Genomic DNA, 20,486 nt, shown 5'->3' on the forward strand with positions numbered 1-20,486 from the left:
GAAATAGTTGGTCTTCGATTTGTGTGTTTTTTGTAATGCACGAAGAATCGAATGAACACCCTTGCACGGATAATCGAGGCTCTACTGTACTGGGGAGTCCCAAGAATTTCCTAGAATCTAAATAGATTAAAAGAAAGAAAAATGACAATATGCAACCAGTTATACACACCAATTTTTTTATAAATTTGAACCTCAGCAGCAAGATCTGATTTTTTTGAGTCCATTAATTTTTAGAGTTTCAATTTGAACTGTTTTCAGTTTATTTTATTAGTTTCATTATTTCAGGCTGCAAGTTGTGGTGTATTATTGGTTGCCTATGCCCCACGCATTTCTACAAGTTTCTTCACCTTCCACTGATTAAAAAATCTTGTTCCCCTTAATTACTACTTGTAAAAAGTTTAATTACAAGCAGAAAAGACAAATTAAAAGTTTGTCACCAAGCCACCCCCAAACCTTGTCAACCATTGTCACCAACGACACATCAAAAATTTTAGCTTCAAAGCTCTTTCAAAATTCCCTTTATTTCTCCAATGCCGAACCCCCACGCTACCAAAGTCCTCCAATACAAAGAATGCTTCAAGAAAGAAGCCGAGGAACTCCTACTCAAAGGCTTTCCGTCCACGATTGTCAAACTAAACTCTTTAATAGCAACCCCTAAATTCCAAAAAAGAGACTTTAGAGACATGCAGGCCCCCTCCGGCTCAAATTTAGATAAAGGCGATGCTTTACCTCCGTGCAAAAAACGGAAAATCTCTTCCACGTTCCTCCAGACCAACAAATTGTTGGTTGGTCTAATCGACGCAGTGAAACCTCATATGATCAAACTCGTCGAAGACGCCAAAAACATGAAAATGTGGATCTCCTACATGATTCCTAAGGTCGAAATGGGTAATAACTTCGGTGTGCAGATCCAAGAGGAGTCTTTGATGCTCGTCCATGCTGTAGAAACTTGCGCTGCGTTATTTTATGAAAGAATTTCGAGTTATTTTAGCTTGAGGGGGAAAATTGTGAAGAATATCATCAGATATCCGGATGTTGAGGATTACAAGAGAGCTCTGCAAGAACTGGATGAAAAAGAGTACGTTTTCTTCTGTCTAGTTCTGTCCGACATTAGGAATCACTACTGTTCCTTGCACGACGTGTTCTTGAAGAATTTGGACAAGTTAAAGGCGCCTCGGCCGCAATCACCTTTAGAGTCTCTGTATTAAATAAAACACGAAAAAACTGTAAAATTTGTGTATTAAATTAACAAAAACTAAACTAAAACGGTTTCTGAACACTATTCAAATGCGAGTCCGAGCGGTTAAACCGCCCGATTGTCCCATATCTATCAACAGTTGCCTCACACTTTACTTCAAAATATTTACAAATTTCTCGAACGGCACTGTAGCCATTGATGTTGGTCAAATCGTGCATCGAACGTGCACGTTTCGTCCCTACAGCAGTCTTACAAGAAACATCTTCAGTACTTCGAACTTTCCTGCCAAATTTACATAACGACTCAAAGAGAATAAGTTTCTCTTTAACTGGGACGTAACTCTCGGAGTCTTGACACTTCTTAAATAAGTTTTCGATGGTTCGTTCTTCGTTGGTGATTTCGTTGTTGTTGCAAGCGGAGCATGGAGAATCTACTGGTTCTATGTAATTGGAGTTGCAGTCTTTATTGGTGGATTTTTGCCCCCAGTAGTTGGCGAGGGTGAAAATGTCGAGGTACTTCACATCGTCGAGAGGAGTCTGGCGGATTAGCTCGATGGCGATGGTTTTCACCCAGGCCTCGAAAGAACGGTCATTAGCAGTCTGGAAAAATAGGAAATTAGACGCTGATTTGTTTCGTCCTAATTGTTGTTTATGTTGCCTCAATAAAAAAGATATAAAATTTGGCCCACAAAAAAGTTATTGACAGCGTGTTATCTCTATTAAGGTTAATATTCAATAACTTTCTGTTTTTATTTCAAATTCTTCTCTTCTGCAAAATTGTTTTTTACAAGTTCTAACTTTGAAAATTAGAGTTAAGTGGTGGTGTTTGTCACTCTTGCAATATGTTATTATTTTAGGACCTGCAATCATGTTGCGAAGGCCGCTCCAAGTTTAGACGGTCATTAATTTTTTTCATTCTTTGGTTTAAAGTAAATAAAATTATTTTGTCGTCAAGAATTATTAAAGTTAGAGTTTTTACTGTGACTAAAAGGGTAATAAAATAAGTTCTAAAAACGTGAGCGTGGAGTCGTTGCGATGATGATTGATGTTAATTCAATTACGAAAGAGATTTTCTCCAATTTTTTGGCTCTAAATAATTAATCTTGAGTACGCGAACCTTTGGTTTATGCTAATCAAAATTCGTGCTAATTTTCCATTCCAAAAAACACGTACAAAATAATCTTAAATTATAAAACGCAGAAATAGCCCCGACTCTGAACACTCCCCAACAGAATCCATCATGATTTGGGAGAAATTTGTTTTACTGCTGGTGGCACTGCTGTTACCATCAACATCCGCCAACGGTAATCTCGAATTAATACATTTCAGGGAGTTACAGACAGTTTTAGGTGACTCTGATAATCCTCTGGTTTCAATACCGTTTTCAACTCAAGTCGCCCCTTTGGTAGCACCACTTTTCGTCTCGTTCTTGAAAAGACTGGGCCCCCCAGGATTGGTTCTATTGGCCGCTCTGAATCCACCACTGGAATCTCCACGACTTCTTCTCTTCAAAGATGTTCTTAGAAGAATAGTCCAAAGCATAGATCCAATTTTGCCTCAGATCATAAACTTGTTCGCTCTTCCCTTCGAAGGATTGCCGAAACTGCTTCAGACCGCACCTCTAGGACAAGCAGTGGCTGCCGTTGCAACCTTAGCCGGACCTCTAACGCCTCTTTTTCTGCGCTATCTGGCACAAGGCTCGATTGTTAAGTATTTGTCAGGAAAGAACTTGTCAATCCCCACATTGCTTGTAAGTCTGTTAATTCTTTTGACGTTTAAACAAGCTCTACCACTACCGGTAGCCGGAATATTGCAATTCTTTAGAACCGTGTTGCAACTTATAGCTGTGTTACCATTATGGGTGCCTTTGACGACGTCTCTCATGGAACTACCACCAATTGCGGCTTTGATTACACCGACTATAAGTGTCATGAAAAATGTTTTTTCACCGACTAACTTCATTCCAAGAGGTTTGAAAGCACCGATCATTGCTAGAGTGTTGGTTTTGTTGACGCGTTTGCCAGTCATTTTCGGTCAATTGGTGTTTCCACTTTTACCGGCTGGAATAATGAAGTTACTTCGTGAGCTACAGAAAAGACCATTGTCGCCTCTACTACCGTTACTGCTACCACTTCTTCCGACAATTTTGACGCCCGTGCTATCACTCCTTGGACCGCTGTCAATCCTTCTGCTTCCCAGGTTGCTACCAAGTCTACCAGGTCTCCTCAATTCTCCATTACGTGGTATAGCCCCATTACTATCACTAGCCCTTCCTTCTCTTAATTCCCAAAGCCTCTTGTATGTGTTACAACCATTAGAACCTGTTTTCTTCTTTTTGTTACTGATTCCACTCCTACTTCCTTTGTTAGGACCCTTGGCACCAATCTTAGGTCCGGTACTACCATTACTAATCCCGTATTTGCCTTTGATTTTGGCGCTTCCCATAAATTTAGTTCCAATTTTGCTTCCATTTTTATTACTTCCTGTTCTAGGTCCCTTGGCACCGGTGGTAGGTCCACTCTTACCAGTCCTAGGAAGGTTTGTTTCATTTATCTTGCCATTGTTAAAACCGTTCATGAATCCACTTTTATTATCCCCTTTGTTGGAGCAGTTGATCAACATAATAAACCAGTTTCTAGGACCGTGGCAACCATTCTTTGGTCCGATAATTCGAGTAGCGGCGCCATTGCTCCCTTTGATTTTAGCTCTCCCGGGACCATTACTCCCTGTTTTGCTTCCTGTGCTTTTAGCTCCGATTTTAGGTCAAGCAGCACCAACTTTAGGTCCACTGATCGGAATGGTTCTTTCATTCATTCTGCCGTTTGTGAAACCTGCATTGCTTCCTCTTTTACTTCTTGTGATATTTGGTCGATTGATACCCAGTTTACCCCCATTGATACAACCGTTCCTCCCTGCTCTGACTCTAAGAGTGCCTTCATTGGTGACAGTGATACTTCCATTACTGCCTTTGATTACTTCTCTTCCAAAACCGCTCATACCGATTGTTGTTCCTATGTTACTCTCTCCGGTGTTAGGTCCTTTGACACCAATCATAGGTCCGTTATTAGGAGTTATCCTTTCATTTATACCATCTCTTATGAAACCTTTTATCTATCCAGTTCTACTCTTCCGAGTCCTCCGCCGATTAGACTCTTTAAAACCACTGTTACCAATTCTGGCTCCAATTTTACCAAGAATAGCCCCAGTTCTGCCTTTGATTTTGACTCTTCCAACACCACTGTTAATGGCTTTGCTTCCAGTACTGTTACTTCCGGTACTTGGCTCGCTAATGCCGGTAATGGGATCGCTACTTCCGTTATTAGTCCCTCTTTTACCATTCCTTGTGCTACTTCCAGGACCATTGGTACCTCTTCTGCTTCCAGCATTGTTACGCCCGCTTTTAGGTCCACTAGCACCAGTTCTAGGCCCACTTCTACCACTAATTGGAGTGTTTGTTTCGTTGACTTTACCACTTTTGAAACCTGCTCTGCTTCCGGTTGTGTTCATCTCTGGACAAATCCGGTTAATGACTGTTGTACTCCCATTGCTAAGACCGTTGCTCCCGATTTTGGGGCCCAGGGTGATGTTGTTGTTGCCACTTCTCCCCCTCATTGCGGCTCTTCCAACCCCAATTTTACTAATTTTACTTCCGGTGTTCCTAACTCCGATAATAGGTCCCCAAGCATTGGCTCTTGGTCCGTTACTACCAATACTGGCAATCGCTCGTTCTTTTACGGAGCGGCTTCAAGGACCTCTAGCACCACTTTTTGGAAGAGTTCGTTCTTTTCTTCCACAAATTGCAAAACTTGGACTTCCACTTTTACAAAATCCTCTATTAAACCCATTGAGGCCCATAACCCCATTAGCAGGACGATCACCAGCAATCCAGCCAATGTTAAATCTGTTAAAAGGTGGTCCCTTAGCACCGGCGCTTGGAGCACTAGGCCCATTTATTCAGAACATTGGAAGATCTGCTCTCCCGCTTTTACGAAATCCTGGAGTGAATTTCCCAGGACCCTTACCGTCAATGCAACCACTGCTAAATCTGCTGAAAGGAGGTCCGTTAGCACCGCTATTCGGTATACTTGGTCCCATTTTCCAACAATTTGGACGATTTTTGCTTCCATTTTTACGAAATCCCGGACTGAATCCATTGAGACCCCAAGCCCCATTCTTAGGACCGCTGCTAAGTCTGCTAAGACCAGGTCCATCGGGAGCGGGTCCATTAGCACCGCTACTAGGTTTACTTGGCCCATTCTTCCAGCAAATTGGAAGATTTGTGCAAAATCCAGGACTGAACCCACTAGCTCGATTGTCAGGACCTCTGCTAAATCTGCTAAGACCGGGGTTGAGTGGATTGGGTCCCTTCTCTCCAGCAATTCGAAATTTACTGGGGCCACTTTTGAGAAATCCATCGCTAAGGTCCTTAGGACCATTATTACCGTTTCTACTTCCAATTCTACCCTTGATTGCGTCTATTCCGCCACAATTGCTACCAATTGTGCTCCCAGTGCTACTTCTTCCTATACTAATCTTTTTAATACCAGTCATTATTCCACTTATAGCACCAATTTTGCCGATACTACTACCATTGATGCCATTAATTTTGACGATTCCAACACCACTACTTCCTATTTTGCTTCCATTGGTGGTACTTCCGCTGCTAGGTCCTCTAGCACCAGTTGTCGGTCCAACTCTACCAATTCTAGGAGTATTCCTTTCTTTCATCCTGCCTGTTGTAAAACCTGTTTTGCTACCACTTTTACTAATTCCCTTGTTAGGACCAGTCATGCTTCCTCAAATAGTGCGGTTACTACCAGCACTAGTATCCCTGTTACCTTTAATTCTATCTCTTCCACCACCAGTACTCCGCTTGGCACTTCCTATATTTCTACTTCCTATACTAGGACCCTTGGCACCAGTCGTTGGATCAATGCTAGGACAACTCTTTGCAGTCCTTCGCCCACTTTTATTACCTCTATTGTTGCCTCTGTTGCTAATTCCTCTGATACTAGGGCCTCTAACACCAGTACTATTAACATTGTTACCGTTCCTGAGCCCAATCTTAGCACTTTTGTGGGCTCTTTTGGGGCCTATAATGCAGCGTCTGCGGCTGTAATTGGCAGTTCCTTTCCTATCAAATTTACGAAATTTGCACTGTTGTAATTTAAACTATGTGACTGTAGTAGAGGATTGTTAAGAAATATTTATTGTAAAAATAAAGTGCAAGAAAATATTTTTTTTGTTTTATTGGATCTCCGTAGTTTTGATTGGCTTCACCTCGGAGGTTAATATTCCGAACGCGGCCACTAATATGCTTCTTTTGCTCTCGTTACATTTTTTACTGTATACCTATACTAAGAATTTGAATACTTCTAGAATCAATTCCAATTCGTGAAATTGTTTGTTTAGTTATGAATTATTATTATTCCTATGGCTAGAACAAAAAGAAAAAACAGTTTTTTGATCAGTAATATCAAAATTCCAGTAATTTCAAGATGAAATAATTCGCAGAAGAACACCACTTTGGTTATCTTTCTTAAGTTCAAAGCGACCGCTTTCGCTAGTAAAATTAGAGGATTAAGACAAGCAGATTAGGACGGATCAAGAGTTCTGTGAACTTTCCCACTTGCTTTTCGAAGAACTAAGACTTTACCACTTTTAGAAAGAAAAGTGGAGTTCTTGGAACCACAAAATCACAAGCAGTAAAACTCGATTTCATGGTGAAAAATCGTGCTTATTTCCCCATTCCAAAATCACGTACTAAATTATCAAAAAACGAACGAAACTGCTGTACTTTGAGAAAACTCAGTCAGTGTCATGACCCCAGAATGGGCTTCCTTCAATTTCTCTTACTACCAGTTGTGCTGTTGTCACCAAACTTCGCAGAAGGTAAATCTTTTGCTGTTTTTTTAAATGTTGATTTAAACTTTCAGGTCAAGACAATCCCCTGATTCAACCTCCAGCACCAAATGAATTAGCACTGTTGATACCAATTCTTCTGATGTTGTCCGTAACAACAATGCCTGTGCTTCTATTTCTACCGTTTTTTCTCAAGTTCTTTTCGCCTTTGAACTTCTTTCGGTTTTTGAAACGAGCTCCGTTAATAATGTTGCGAGCTTTGAGACGTTTCTAATAAATCCACTCTGAAATTACAGTTTTTCCAAAGAGTCTTTAGACGTGGTAATTTGTACATAAGAAATTTGAAAAACTTTTTCTGCGTTTTTACGATAAAAATTCTTTTTGTGGATTTCATAAAAATAATTTCAAAATTATTTCCTCTTTGCAAGACGCGATTTAATGTTGAGAACATTATTGTGCGATGGGAATTTTCTTTGAGTAGCACACTTTCTTAGGAAATAGAAAAGTTAAGTACCAGATTAACGACTAACAATAAACTGATGTTTGATGAGTCTGACAGATTGTAAATTATGATAATTCGTTCTCACGATCGGCTATAGAGTTTGAAATCTCCAGTTCTTTTACAATGCGACTGTTAGATATGACCACATTTGGCTCGATTTTGTCGACTGATAATAGTCATCCGGACAGTCACAAATTCCTTTATTACCTGAGCAACTGGTAAAAGTGTTATCAGTTGTAATCGCGACGACAAATATTTTACACATGCCATTTCAAACGGATTATCTCATCTGATAACACGTCATTCCATGTCGCAACTTCGCATTGTATTTTTCATTCCAAAAATGCGCCCGTTACAAATTATCATTATTTCCTTTTCAGCGTTGCGATATTTCCCTTATTTCACCTTCCCACAGCCAATTTACCCGATTTTAGTCTAGTAATGAGGAAAGTATGCGTTGTGCAAGTAATCAATGGCCTTGCACACCAGAATGCAAGAAATGTCGTAGGACGCTACTTCTTGCATAACAATTAGACTCTTACTTGGATTGTCAAAACCACGTTCTGTCCTCTTCGTAGCGAAAGACTGTTCGGCAACGCTCCTGCTTGAAGACTCAGATGTCTTAGAGGAAGACGTAGAGCTGTTGGAGCACCTTCACCGTTGCATCCAGAAATCTGCAGTTGTCCATTGCGGATGGTTGCCCTGCGTGGCCACCATTTCTTGTCGGTGGCAGCCCGAACCAGAAGGTCGCCTAGCGAATAAACAAAAGTTTAGATGTGGGTAGGACCGGAATGAAGACAAATTACGTCATGAGGAGAGAGAGCCAGATTTCGTTCCAATTAACACACACAGGAAATTAAATAATGAATTTATTAGTTATTAGCGATAAATGCAAGTGGAACGGATTCGCCGGGTGAACTTTCCATTTCCATTTCTCGAAGTTTCATACAGTTTTCTTTTTGATTTTAACACGCAGAAAAACCGAAAACCTGTCTCAATTATTGCGTTGGCTGCGTGCCTAAAATGGAGGGTATCGAGGTCGAGTTAATACCTCTTCAACTAATTTTGCAAAAAATCGTAATTACATCTCAATCTCGCCCAATTTGCAATTATAATCAGTTCATCGGTAATGGTAAAATAATGAGAATGTTGCAACGAAGGAAGAACACGTGTTGAACACCCTGAAGACGCAACAGGCATAATAATTCACGTCGGAAATGTCCACAATGTTTGGGATTAAATGTCCCGAACACCTGTTAAGTGTTACGACACGACGAAGAAGAAAAACAAGAAGCAAGGTCAATGTCGAGTGATCTTGTCCTTTATTTTAATGGGCTCATTTGCACATTTCGTGATTTGTTGAACAACAATGTCACTTTTGCTTTTGTTTGGAGTGGCAGAGGAGAGGAAACGGAACAGGTTGGAATGTTCGCAGTTTTAAATATGACTGATCAAAAGTGAAGTGCGTAACGAAGTTGAGTGCATTATCTCTGGCTACACTCAACTTTGATCAGATAACACGCAATGACGGGCTCGCATGCAATTATTGAAAATTTCAAATGAGCGTCATTAATCAGAAGCAGTGATAAGAAGTAAAAAGTCATGCTCATAGAGCTTCCTTTCCTGGATGTTTATTGTGAATCAGTCGCATCAAGTGACTCAGATTTGACCATTTTTTACCCACATCTGGCCCAGTCTGTACCATGTGCATCGCGTCGTAAATTTCCTCGTCTCAAAAGGTCACTTCTTGACAATAATCCCTTCGTCCTTTGAGAAGACCGCTCGTAACAATAGTCAGTGATGAGCACTCATATCGTTTCGTTAACATAACTACGCCATGACTCACTAAAAAGACTGTTTACAGTCCTCAAACGCCGGAATTTCGAATATTAAGCACCAATTTTGGATTCAGCATCCTTGATTTAGTCATTTCGAAAGCCATTAAAATTCTGAAAGCTCCTACATGATAATAGCGTGATTAGCATTTCCGTGTGGGCACTTTCAAATTTCTGGAAAAATCTACTTTGTTGATGCCGGAGTTACATTTTTATCGTCTTTAGGGCGCCAGGCAGATCTAAATTTAGTTTGTCCAGGCGATAACGAATGCATAAATTACCATAAATGATAGGGTTAGAGAAAATTTGCAAACAGAGCAACTTCCAATGTAAACATCTGATATGCAATTAGAATTTTAAATAGTGTAGTTATCACGTTTATTGCCAATTATTAATTAATTGTTTTATAATAGTGTTGTTAACAAGAGTGACAGATAAAATAAGTACTAGATCAAGTGCTAGTAGCAAAACTGACGTGTAAAATCCCCGTGATTTTGCAAGGACAAAGTTATGTAACTTGATATGATTTATCACTTTTATATTAGTCTTTTTTACGTTTGTTTTATTGTCCAAACAATGAGCTTTAATTCTCACGCCACGAAACTCGAGCGCGAAGCAAAAGTTTTGTAAACAAGTTCTTGCAATTGTTATTATCATTAAATAAAGAGAATGACTAGTCAATGAAATAATTTGTACTTTTTTAAAATTGTTTTAGCGCTGTCTTTGATGAGTAGTGAAAGTCGGATAATAATGAGGTATTGGTTGGAAGAGAGCTTCAAGGAAACGAGTGGGAAATTTATAATTCCTAATCTATTATCTTGAGTTTTTGTATACTTAATGGCTATGTTAGAGTGAAGAGTTGGGCCAAATTTTGTAGTTATAAACCTCGAGGTTTCAATATTATGACATTTTTATAGAGGGCACAAGGTTTTTCGTATCTACTAAATTCGAGGATCAATTTGTAATCTGTTGCCTTGAAGTATAGCACATTTATAAGACACATTCCACGCAGAAATTGTGCCAAAGTTTGTAGTCATAAACGCCGAAAGTCCAAAATAGCTTGCAGAAACGTCAATTTGTGAGGCATTGTGTAGAAATTTGACACACTTATATATTATTTGCTGCTCCTAAAATGAAGCGCTATAAAGTCTCTAAGTTTTCATTCATAGTTTGGACTTCTGGCATACCTAATAAGTACGTTTTTATCTCTCAGTGTGCCAAATTTTGTAGTCATAAACCTAAAAATTCCAAAATTATGATATTTATAGCGTAAACAGGAGATTTTTCGTTTCTACTAAAATCAAGATCTGCAAAAAAGTCAATTTGTGATCAGTTGTATTAAAATTTGGCACACTAATAAAAAAGATTAAAGCAGAAATTGTGCCAAATTTTATAATTATGAATCTACAAATGCCAAGTTTATGGCATAAACACTTGGAGGACTAAAATAATAATTAAATCTTGGCGCCTTTACTAAATAAAAAAATTACCAAATTTCAAATTAACAAACACCCCAAAAACCAAACTTCTGGCACACGAAGTGGCATTCTGGCCACGAATTTATTAAATTTATAAATTTATGACACACAATATGATTAATTCAAGGCCCCCCAAATTCCCATTCAATGATTTCGCCTGATCCTATCATTTTCGGACAATAAAACTCACTTGCTCACAATTTGCGCTCTAAAAAGCAGATGTTGAAAGTGACATTACGCAAAAACGCGGAGGAATACCATTGAATATGCATAGAACTATAAATAAAATTCTTGTTTCTCCACGCAACAACAACATGCGTATCGCCAAGTCTCCCCGGCGCCGCCGTTATGCACCCCTTGGTCACCAAACAATACATTTTTTGCGGGTGGTGTCGCTACCACTTCCTGGGCCCCATTCACATCTCATTCCAATAGACGAGTCGAACGAAAATTCCCTGACAAACTTTCGATCATTGTTGGCGAGGTAATTGCTGTAATTGTTGGCACGATTGTACCGTTTTTTGCAGTGGTCATTACCATGTGGAAAACTTGTTGAAAGCGAAACAATCGGATTTATATAGAAATCATAGTGATGGTCGTAAATCAGGTCGCTGGCGCTGAACCGAAAAGTGGCCCAAAAAACGAACGATGGAGGTTTAACGGTAACCTTCATGTATTAACATTGAAAGTTATTATTATTAGTTCTTTGTGTAGCTTACGTAAGTGAGAGAGAGTGTATCAATATAAATGTCGAAGGGTTTTCTTGGCCGCGCCGTCTCGTCGTGGGCTTATCTTCTTACCAGTTCTTAGAAGGTACCATTATGGACAATAATGTGGCTAAGGTCACGTACACTTAAAATATTTGGAAATATCGAAAACAAACATTAGTCTACAAACACCGCAAAGTTAATACAAGCGACACTTTGATCTTCTGACCCGATTGCATGACCCCATCAAAGTGCATTGCCAACAATTTAAATGCATTGTTCCTGTTCGAGGGAAGGTTAATGGTAGCGACTTGAAAAAGGCAATGATACGCTTTTATTAACGTTATAAAATAATCTGTTGTTTTCTATTTAAATAAACCGAGATAAACGCAGCTAAAGATCACCGGAAACCGTTCAAAGTCGGTTGCAATTCGATTTTTCAATATCAACAATAACAATCCTTTGATCATCACCAAGGAAAAAAAACGACGTTCGTCGTTGGATTAAATTCCTCGCTCCAGATGTGGTAAAAAGCAAACAGTGGCGGCACTAAAAAGCTTTATTATTAACAAAGTTTGTTTTCTTATCGACAATGAATGTTCTATTGTAAACATTGAGTTAATTTGATGGTAATTATCTTTGTCATTGCCGCGCTGTGGTTAGATGGGCGTGGTAAATAGAACGGTATAATTACCATCAAAATGGTGTGAAGCACAATCGATGATCATCGATTGAGATTTATTAGTAAAACTGTAAATTACACTCGTTACATAAACGGGTCAAACCATTTCCGACAATTAGTTTACATGCGAGCAGGTTTTCCTGTTCGCTTCTTTTAACTTTTACTTTGTTTTATTTCTTAAAATTAAAGTTTCCGCATGCTGCTTCGAATCCTTGAGTCCCATTCAAATTGCTCAATAATAATTATTCGCCATAATCGGCACGACTGCATCGCATTTTTTTCGCTGTGGCATTGAACACCACCTTTTCACTTACTCTAAAGATGCGGATCTCCATAGAATTCCCATGTCTTCAATGGTAAAAACTTGAAGATTCCTCACGGGTTCTCATTATACAACACCATGAATTATTGATGTAACGATTATGAGTACGTGTGTGTAGTAGTGTAAGAGCCATTAAAAAATTAAAGTACAAGCCGCACCTAAAGTATTTAACAATAAGGTTCGTTTATTGCGACACGAAAATTTCCCAATCGAAGTCGGCTAGGGATGAGCAGTCACGTGAGTCTCACACGCTGACATTTCGAGGTTAAGAAAATGGCGCGTTGTAATAAATTACATGTTTTCAGGATATTAGTGGAAAGCGCGGATAAAATGTCATTTAAATATCGGTTTATTGTTGGAACTTTCTCACGATTTGCTTATCTGAAGAAGCCATCAGCGTTAATTGACGGTTTTGTTACTCTTCCAAATTATGAAACCGCTGAGGCTAATTGTGAGAAGATTGTTAGCGCGTCAATGAAAAAACTAATCAATAATCGATGATTATACAGGAAAGTTGCCATTTATAAAAAAATTAAGCTTAAAAGATCAGATTAGCAATTGTAATTAAATTACTACTGATATTATTAAATTATTGTTATTTTAAAGCGGCGATTTTTTTTATCACATTGAAACCACTTGTTGTTTTAACATGTTCATCTTCAAGAGTCCATCAGTGTTAATTGCTAGTTATGTTACTCATCCAAATTATGAAATGCGGAGGCTAATTGCAGGAAGATCATTAGCACGTCAATGTAAAACTAATAAATTACTTGTTATTAAACAGGACAACTAGGAAAACAGGATAGCTCAAAATATTATGAAACATTTTTTTTTATTTGTCGGAGAAGTTAAACCTCCAAAATTTATTGTTTTAGAATTAAAACTGCAAAAGTTACAAAATGGTAGTAATTGTTGGTTTGTTCTAAAATTTTGTAATTTGACACAGTCATCGAACAAGTCAAAAGTAGTAAAACCTCTAAATTTTATTGTTTTAAAATTAAAACAGCAGAAGTTACGGAATTGTATAGAAAACTGTAGACATTTTTGGTGCGCCTAATAATAAAATTTTCTAAAAATTGTATTTCTTGTTCTTAAATTTTGTAATTCGGCACACTTAATGAACAAGTTAGAAGTAGCAAAGCATCTAAATTTTATAGTTTTGGGATCAAAACTGTGGCAGTGACGTAATTACATAGAAAATTTTTGAGGCGTCTAAAAAAAAATTGTAAAAATTGTGTTTCTTGTTCTAATTTGACAAAGTTATTGGACAAGTCAAAAGTATTTAAATAATTTTATTATTTTCCGATCAAGCAAACATTTATAGGATTCAATATCAGTGGCGTGGGCGAGAGGCGGGACAGAAGCAACTTCGCCCATAATAATTTATAAGAACTTACACTCCCAAAATTCGTTATAATTACGGGTCCTAAAAAATTAATAAATAATTTATGGCGAAATTGTATGGATATTAGTCACGTCTATTGTGTTTCAATTTATTGTGAAGTGCAAGCAAATAAGGAATATGAACCTTACGCTCTTAAAATTAACGGCCCAATTATTTCGAATGTAACTGTGATTTATTTTACGGCGGGTTTTCATCACTATCAGAAATATTAAACACAACGAAATCCCCACATTGTTAAGATATCTTTGAAATCCCATGATCAGTTGCATTTTATAATGAGATTCGCAGCTGTGTTTTAATCTGAGTCATGCATTTTTTCTGTTTTAATTAAGAAATAATTAAGCAACAATCAAGCGTTTAGATTTGCTACAACGAGGTGTCCGAAAATGACTGAACAATTTTAAAAGTTAATTAAATAGACGCATCCCAAATTTCCATTAATAGATAAGAATTTTTCTACGTCCTAACATTCCAAGATTGGCAACTTCAAATATTTGCCAAAGATAATGCGTTCATGTACACCCGACCATCTGTTTTGGTCGTCAATAATTTAATGTCATAAACACCAATTTCACCAAGTCAATTTTAACGACCTGATTACTCATAGTGCAAATTCTGATTTCGATGGACCTTCTGATAAAACGTATCAGTTTCGGTAAAAGAATTAAAAATAGGATCGCTGATAATGTTAAAGCTCGTTTTACCTCGAGATAAGGCATGAAAAAATTTGATCTAGAAGATTACGCAGTGTCGAAAATTAGCCTTCAAACTTCAACTAAGCGGGAATAATTGATTTATATTAGTTTAATTAAGTATTTGATTTTTGTTACATCACACAGGTAGTTTGATAAATGGAAAAGGTTTCGTAAGGTGCCATTAGGAGAATAATTTGCATGCAGTTTACACTAATTGATTGATATTTACATTATTAAGTTGTAATAGAAACGTCAAATTATATTAAACTGTCTTTCTTTTGTATGGTGAAGGAAGTGTCTGATTCGAAAAATCACTTAATTATACTCGTTTACAGGAAATTTGTGCGAAAGTGGCGTTTCTAATCTAAAGTTCAGTGTTGATTTCAAATCTGTATCAAGTATAGTAGACAGAAATTTTTTATTCGACGAGCCAAGAATATGTAATTTTGAATAAAAATTTTGACTATGAATAGTCTAGAATCGTCCTAGAAGCGGCATCTTAAAGTCACTTCAGCCATTCTAAATATTAGGTCTAGAAATCTAGGATTGGAAATTTTCTAAAGATCAAAAAACAATGTATTAAAACACAATGAAAATAAATCCACTGTTAAGTGGAAAATACTTTTCCTAAATGAGTAAAGAAACATTTTCCTAAAAGAAAATCTCTTATTAAAGAAAGGGTTACAATTAAGAGGAAAACATTCAAAACAAAGCAGGTACAGTTGGCTTAGGTTGCAAATATTTACCCAACAGCACAAATTTTAAAATTTTTATCGTGTAATACGTTTTTGTTGCTAATATTCCAATGGCAATTTAATTTGTTACCAGTCATTTCTGATACTCATTTGCGACAAGAAAATCATCTTTTGAAAGTCTAGGAAGTGAAACGTGACAATTAGTGTAGTTGGTTTTATTTTGCTAGTTGGCATCACTGCATAAATGTCAATTGTGTCAAATCGTGTGCCTTTATAAAAGCTAATAACCTTCGAAAATAATAAAGATAAACTGATTAAGTAAATTACAGTAAAAATTTACAGAAGCAAAAAATTCTGACATTTCAATCTTCAATGTGGTGCTACCAATCTATTTTCCAACCGATAAAATTTTCCTAAATGAATGCTTGACGTTTTAAATTCAAACCAAAACTCAACATAAATGTCAGTAACTATCAATTGTCGGCGCAAATTGCTTGAAAAATGCTTCAAAATTAAAATCCTCGCATTTTCCATCTTAGTAAAACAATTTTTAATAAATTTGACGTTAGAAAAATGCAAAAATGCGGTCACAGTATAAGACACAAATTTGAAACTGCAATATTTCCAAATTCAATCAGATCTGAAGTGAAAGTCGCATTCAAAAAATTTGGCGAAAAATTAACAGCAAATCAACTGTCTCTTTTAAAGGCCAGCAACTTTTTTCTATGAACAATTTAATGAAATTAAAAAAAAAGTTTATTGTATTATGTCAAATGAATTTTTTTGCTAACCTGATTTAGTTTAGGGTGAAATTACCAAACTTGACTTGCCAATTCGTTTATTGAGCATCAATCTTCGTCAAATTAATATTTAACAGAAACCAATTTAAATTTTTCGCCCTGAAATTCAAAACCGTTCAATTTAAAATGTAAAATTAAATTTCTTAATAATAATAGTTAATTACAAAGTAGTACAAAAGGAAAATGTGGCATAGAGGAGAGAAAAGACCCGCGGAACTGCTAGAAAGTAAGAGAAAATGAATGAAAATCTCCATTAATTTATATCACTACCGAAATGAATCACAATAAACATCCAGGAAATAACGCGGTGCTTAAAGTGCAAGATTAATTCGAGCTCATTGCAGTCATTACACGAATCCGATTTAATGTCTCCAATAAAAACGAACGAAACTTTCCTGTTCGCCCATCAGAGCATCGAAAATTTTTCTTTTTTTATCTAATTCTTCGAAAAATTTCATGAACCGCCACGTACTTTTATGATAAGAAAACCAGTCAATTCAGTGATACTGATAATGCACCTATTTTAGTTCCTGTCAACATTACAAAATATTTGAACAACTCTGTATGTAAATGAATGCTATTTCGTGGTAATTGAGTCAGTGGCGTATCAGCCTCAATTCAATTAAAGATGAATACCAGACATAATTCAGTCCATCATGAACAGAGAGGGATTTGTTTTTATTTACCCTCTTTAAGAGCGCCACTTAATTGCGTTGACGCAAGCTTCAATTAATTTTTTAGTCCAAAGCGTCTCGTTAAAAATGCTCACGACTGTAACTCGAAGACTTTTTTTCCAAATTAACCCCAATTTCCTTTGTGTTTTTACCCCGAACAACCGTTGGCCTGCATTTAATCTCGTCTTAACCAAATCACACGCTTTGTCACCCCTCACCCTGTTTATTACCTGCCAATTTGGGCCTGAAGTCGATCAAATTGTTGCTAGCATAATTCTTCTTCACTTCCGAGATGACTCTTGGGGGTGTATTAAAGTTATTGAAAGGGGTGGCTACCAGCATCTTATTGTTTTCCACTGTCACTAGTGACACCACACGGTTTTCTTGCCATTTTTGTGGGAGAAACTTGAATGGAACTTTCACGATTTGTACTAGCGCGCGCGATCACGAGGACTAAACAGCTGCCTGTCGACGATGTCCCCAGGCACTCTGATTATGAGTGGGACATCGAGCCGTTGGGCTGGGGTACCCCCTCTCTGCAGATAAGGGACTGCTTATTGTCTGGAGACGATTTACGGCGTTTCTTGAAATAGGTGATGTGACGGGGCTAGACTACCTGTCATTTAGACACGGCGAAGAAAAAAAAAAGGACGCGATATGAATATGAAACCGTCTGAGTACTTACGTTTTCGATTAAAAATTTGAAATGTAGTGGCAGGTCTGTCTGAAGGGCTTGAAGGGTACCAACTTCGAAAAAATGCAAGGCCGCCTAGGCGCCGTTTTGGTTCTTCTGTCCCAAGCCTCCGCCACTGCAAAGAACTGAATTTTTTCCGAATGAATTATTGTGTGTGTCGTTGTAATTTCGTGTATTATGACTATGAGGGTCGAGGCTTTAATTACAGTTGTAAAGTTAGAAGAGACGTGGAGTGTGCGGATAATCGACTTATTTTGGGAGAATTTGTTGAATATTTGATGTAAATGAACTCGGGACGATTCATGGTGTAATCGCGGGGGCTTTGAACGGTAATGACATTTTTTTAACATCTATGACAAAGATTAGAAGGAAGGTAGTAATTTAGTGACAATACATAAAAAATGCGGTAGTGGAAAACCGTTTTTTTTACAGTGGTGAAGTTAGAAGTGGTAATTATTTTTTTTGGGGGACGCATCGAAGATAAAGAATTCCAAATTATTATTTTTGAGAAATTAGACAGAATATTTGGTGTTCGTTTAATATGCGTGAAGCGAGTTGAAAACGACAAGCTGCGGTGTCCGAGTGGTTAAGGAGATGGACTTGAAATCCATTGGGTTCTGCCCGCACAGGTTCGAATCCTGTCCGCAGCGTCCCTTTTTTGCAGTGCTACCAACACCCAATTATTTTCAGAGCTGTTGAACACAATTTCTTCAATCATTACTATTATTAGTGCCAATAAACAATACACCACTGACCCCAATGTTGTAAATTATACTTTTTAGAGAGTAATTATAACATTTAAAACTAACAATTCTTTGCCTGAGGTCATCGACTTGACATTTAATTTTGAAGAGTGTTTCATTCTACCATAACATATAAATAAACAAGTGAAATTGTGTACATGTTCTTGTTTTTTGTTGTAATCCAGTGGAATTTATTGGAGCGTTAATGTGAGCTCAGTGCATCTAAACATTTTTTTTTTCTATCAATATTAAGGCCCCATAGAAAATCAGAAGGTCGAGTGGGAAAATTTATGTTCGGGATAATTACAGTGATACCAAAAATGGAGTAAGTTTATCTCGAATCCTTGATTTATTGTTATTTATGATGGTGTTTGTAAATATGCGAAATGTTTGAACTTCTTTCCATAATTGCGATGTTATAAATTGCAAAAGTTGCTCTGCTGCAGGGTTTTTTATTTTTTTTTTATTTTTGAGTCTCAACATGCTAATATTTCCATTAAACTCCGTAACTTGGACAGTTTTAAAGTTAGAGCAATCAAATTTTGCAGATTTACTACTGTAGAGATGCTTTTTGAGTGTATTGAAACACATAAATTTAGAACAAAAAGTAAGAATTTTAGAATTTTTTATTTATTGAATAAATTTAATATGCAAGATTTTCGATTAAATCTTGTAAATCCGACAGATTTAACATTAGAGGTATGAAATTTAATGGTTGTATTAGCTAAGAGGCGTTGATTTAGTGTTTTAAATTGCAGAATTTTGGAACAAGAATTGAGAATTTAGAATTCTTTACTGGTAGAACTAACTGAAAATTATTTTTTTTATTAAGTTCTGTAACTTCGACACTTTTAAAGTTAGAGCTCTCGAATTTGGTAATTTTACTACTATAGAGGCGTTTATTGTGTGTATTGAATTACATAATTTCAAAACAAAAAGTAAAAATTTTAGAATTTTTATTTATGGAATGACTTGAAATTTCAAAATTTTCTATTCCATTCTGTAACTCCAGTAGTTTTAACAATAGAGCAATGAAATTTGGTGGTCGTATTTGTATCGAGGCATTTATTAAGTGTGTTAAAATGCAGAATTTTAGAAAATATGGTAAAAAATTTTATTTATTTTATTATTAATTTTTAGGACAAACTTAAAATTCATAATTTTCTATTAAATTCTGTAATTTTGGCGGTTTTAAAGTTAGAGCAATTAAATTATATAATTTTAAAACAAGAAGTACAAACTTTAGAATTTTTTCTTTGTACGAGTCATTGCAAAATCAAAATTTTCTATTAAATTTCGCAACTTTACAGTTTAAAGAGCAATTACATTTGTTAGATTTATTGTGTAGAGGCGTTTATTGTGGGTATTGAATTTCATAATTTTAGAACAAAAAGTAAAAATCCTAGAATTTTTTATTTATAAATAGAATAAATTATGTAACTCCAACGGATTTAACGTTAAAGCAATGAAATTTGGTAGTTGTATTAGTTTAGAGACGTTTAAGTGTGTTACAGAATTTTCAACAAGAACTAAGAACTTCAGAAAATAAAATGAGTTATATAACCAACAATACATCAACAGAACAATGGTCACGAAAATTTCCGTTTTAACACGCTCGGCTAGTTAGCTGTTTAATTAGAATAATTATTGCGCTGTCATAAAATGTAATTAAATTTACTACAACATCATCAATAGAAACTTATAATGTCACCTTCTAAAAAATAAATTACCTGCGTGTTGAAAATTTAATTAGCTCCTATTCTTATTTAGGTAAATTCCGCCATAAAATACCTAGAAAGCCGCTTAGACTGTCCACTCTCTCCAACATTTATTTTTATCCCTTTTACGACCAGAATATAAATACTCAAGACGTCATTTCGACCCTGTGACGTCACGACTGCAGGGGTAGAACGTCACGTGATCGTGCCACCCCCGGTATTGAATTTGTCCTGTGGGAATCTTCGACGCTGAACACATTCACATTTTGTAACCTTTACGATTCATTTTTATTTATCGCAAATGCGGCTATGTAGGTCATATTGTCATTTTTTGGGGACAGTGTGACCCGGATTTAGGACATTTCCTGTTTGTAACAAAAAAAAAATGGTTTGCCTAACATGCGATAACATCGTTTAGCTCGAGATGATCAATTGTGGTCAAAATTTCATTGGAATTTTACTTCGTCTATAACTCCT

At 36.7% G+C, this 20,486-nt stretch overlaps 2 protein-coding genes, 1 non-coding gene and 1 pseudogene across 3 annotated transcripts; 3 read left to right on the top strand and 1 right to left on the bottom strand.

Moving 5' to 3' along the window:
- Window positions 1-530: 530 nt before the first annotated feature.
- On the top strand, window positions 531-1,208 carry LOC148171540 (proteasome activator complex subunit 3 pseudogene; annotated as a pseudogene).
- Window positions 1,209-1,222: 14 nt separating this feature from the next.
- LOC148171541 (uncharacterized) lies at window positions 1,223-17,374 on the bottom strand. The gene is made up of 3 exons (XM_088041732.1): window positions 17,085-17,374; window positions 8,104-8,312; window positions 1,223-1,797 (listed from the first exon to the last, which is right to left on the bottom strand). The coding sequence occupies exons 1-3, from the start codon at window positions 17,194-17,196 to the stop codon at window positions 1,261-1,263; spliced, it is 858 nt and encodes a 285-aa protein (XP_087897858.1). The 5' UTR covers window positions 17,197-17,374; the 3' UTR covers window positions 1,223-1,260.
- Window positions 2,438-6,795, top strand: LOC148171542 (uncharacterized). Its single transcript, XM_088041182.1, has 5 exons — window positions 2,438-6,312; window positions 6,387-6,409; window positions 6,462-6,543; window positions 6,610-6,655; window positions 6,712-6,795. Exons 1-5 carry the CDS (start codon window positions 2,438-2,440, stop codon window positions 6,793-6,795), a joined length of 4,110 nt encoding a protein of 1,369 aa, XP_087897308.1.
- Window positions 17,375-18,116: 742 nt separating the features above from the next.
- TRNAS-UGA (transfer RNA serine (anticodon UGA)) lies at window positions 18,117-18,198 on the top strand. The gene has a single exon. It is a non-coding gene; the product is annotated as a tRNA-Ser (tRNA).
- Window positions 18,199-20,486: the final 2,288 nt, after the last annotated feature.

The sequence above is a fragment of the Gnatocerus cornutus genome, chromosome 7 (assembly GCF_029298725.1).
Source record: "Gnatocerus cornutus isolate USDA-ARS CGAHR chromosome 7, icGnaCorn1.1, whole genome shotgun sequence".
In the NCBI taxonomy this organism is placed as follows: domain Eukaryota; kingdom Metazoa; phylum Arthropoda; class Insecta; order Coleoptera; family Tenebrionidae; genus Gnatocerus; species Gnatocerus cornutus.

What these genes read in the sequence shown, in the direction of transcription:
- LOC148171542 (XM_088041182.1), top strand. Translation starts at nt 2,438, where the DNA reads ATGATTTGGGAGAAATTTGTTTTACTGCTGGTGGCACTGCTGTTACCA. An exon ending in CTCTCGTTACATTTTTTACT is followed by an intron (nt 6,544 to 6,609) that starts GTATACCTATAC and finishes TTGTTTGTTTAG; the next exon opens with TTATGAATTATTATTATTCC. An exon ending in TAGAACAAAAAGAAAAAACA is followed by an intron (nt 6,656 to 6,711) that starts GTTTTTTGATCA and finishes AATAATTCGCAG; the next exon opens with AAGAACACCACTTTGGTTAT.
- LOC148171541 (XM_088041732.1), bottom strand. Translation starts at nt 17,196, where the DNA reads ATGCTGGTAGCCACCCCTTTCAATAACTTTAATACACCCCCAAGAGTC. An exon ending in CTTCAGGCCCAAATTGGCAG is followed by an intron (nt 8,313 to 17,084) that starts GTAATAAACAGG and finishes TTTATTCGCTAG; the next exon opens with GCGACCTTCTGGTTCGGGCT. An exon ending in ACGTGGTTTTGACAATCCAA is followed by an intron (nt 1,798 to 8,103) that starts GTAAGAGTCTAA and finishes CTATTTTTCCAG; the next exon opens with ACTGCTAATGACCGTTCTTT.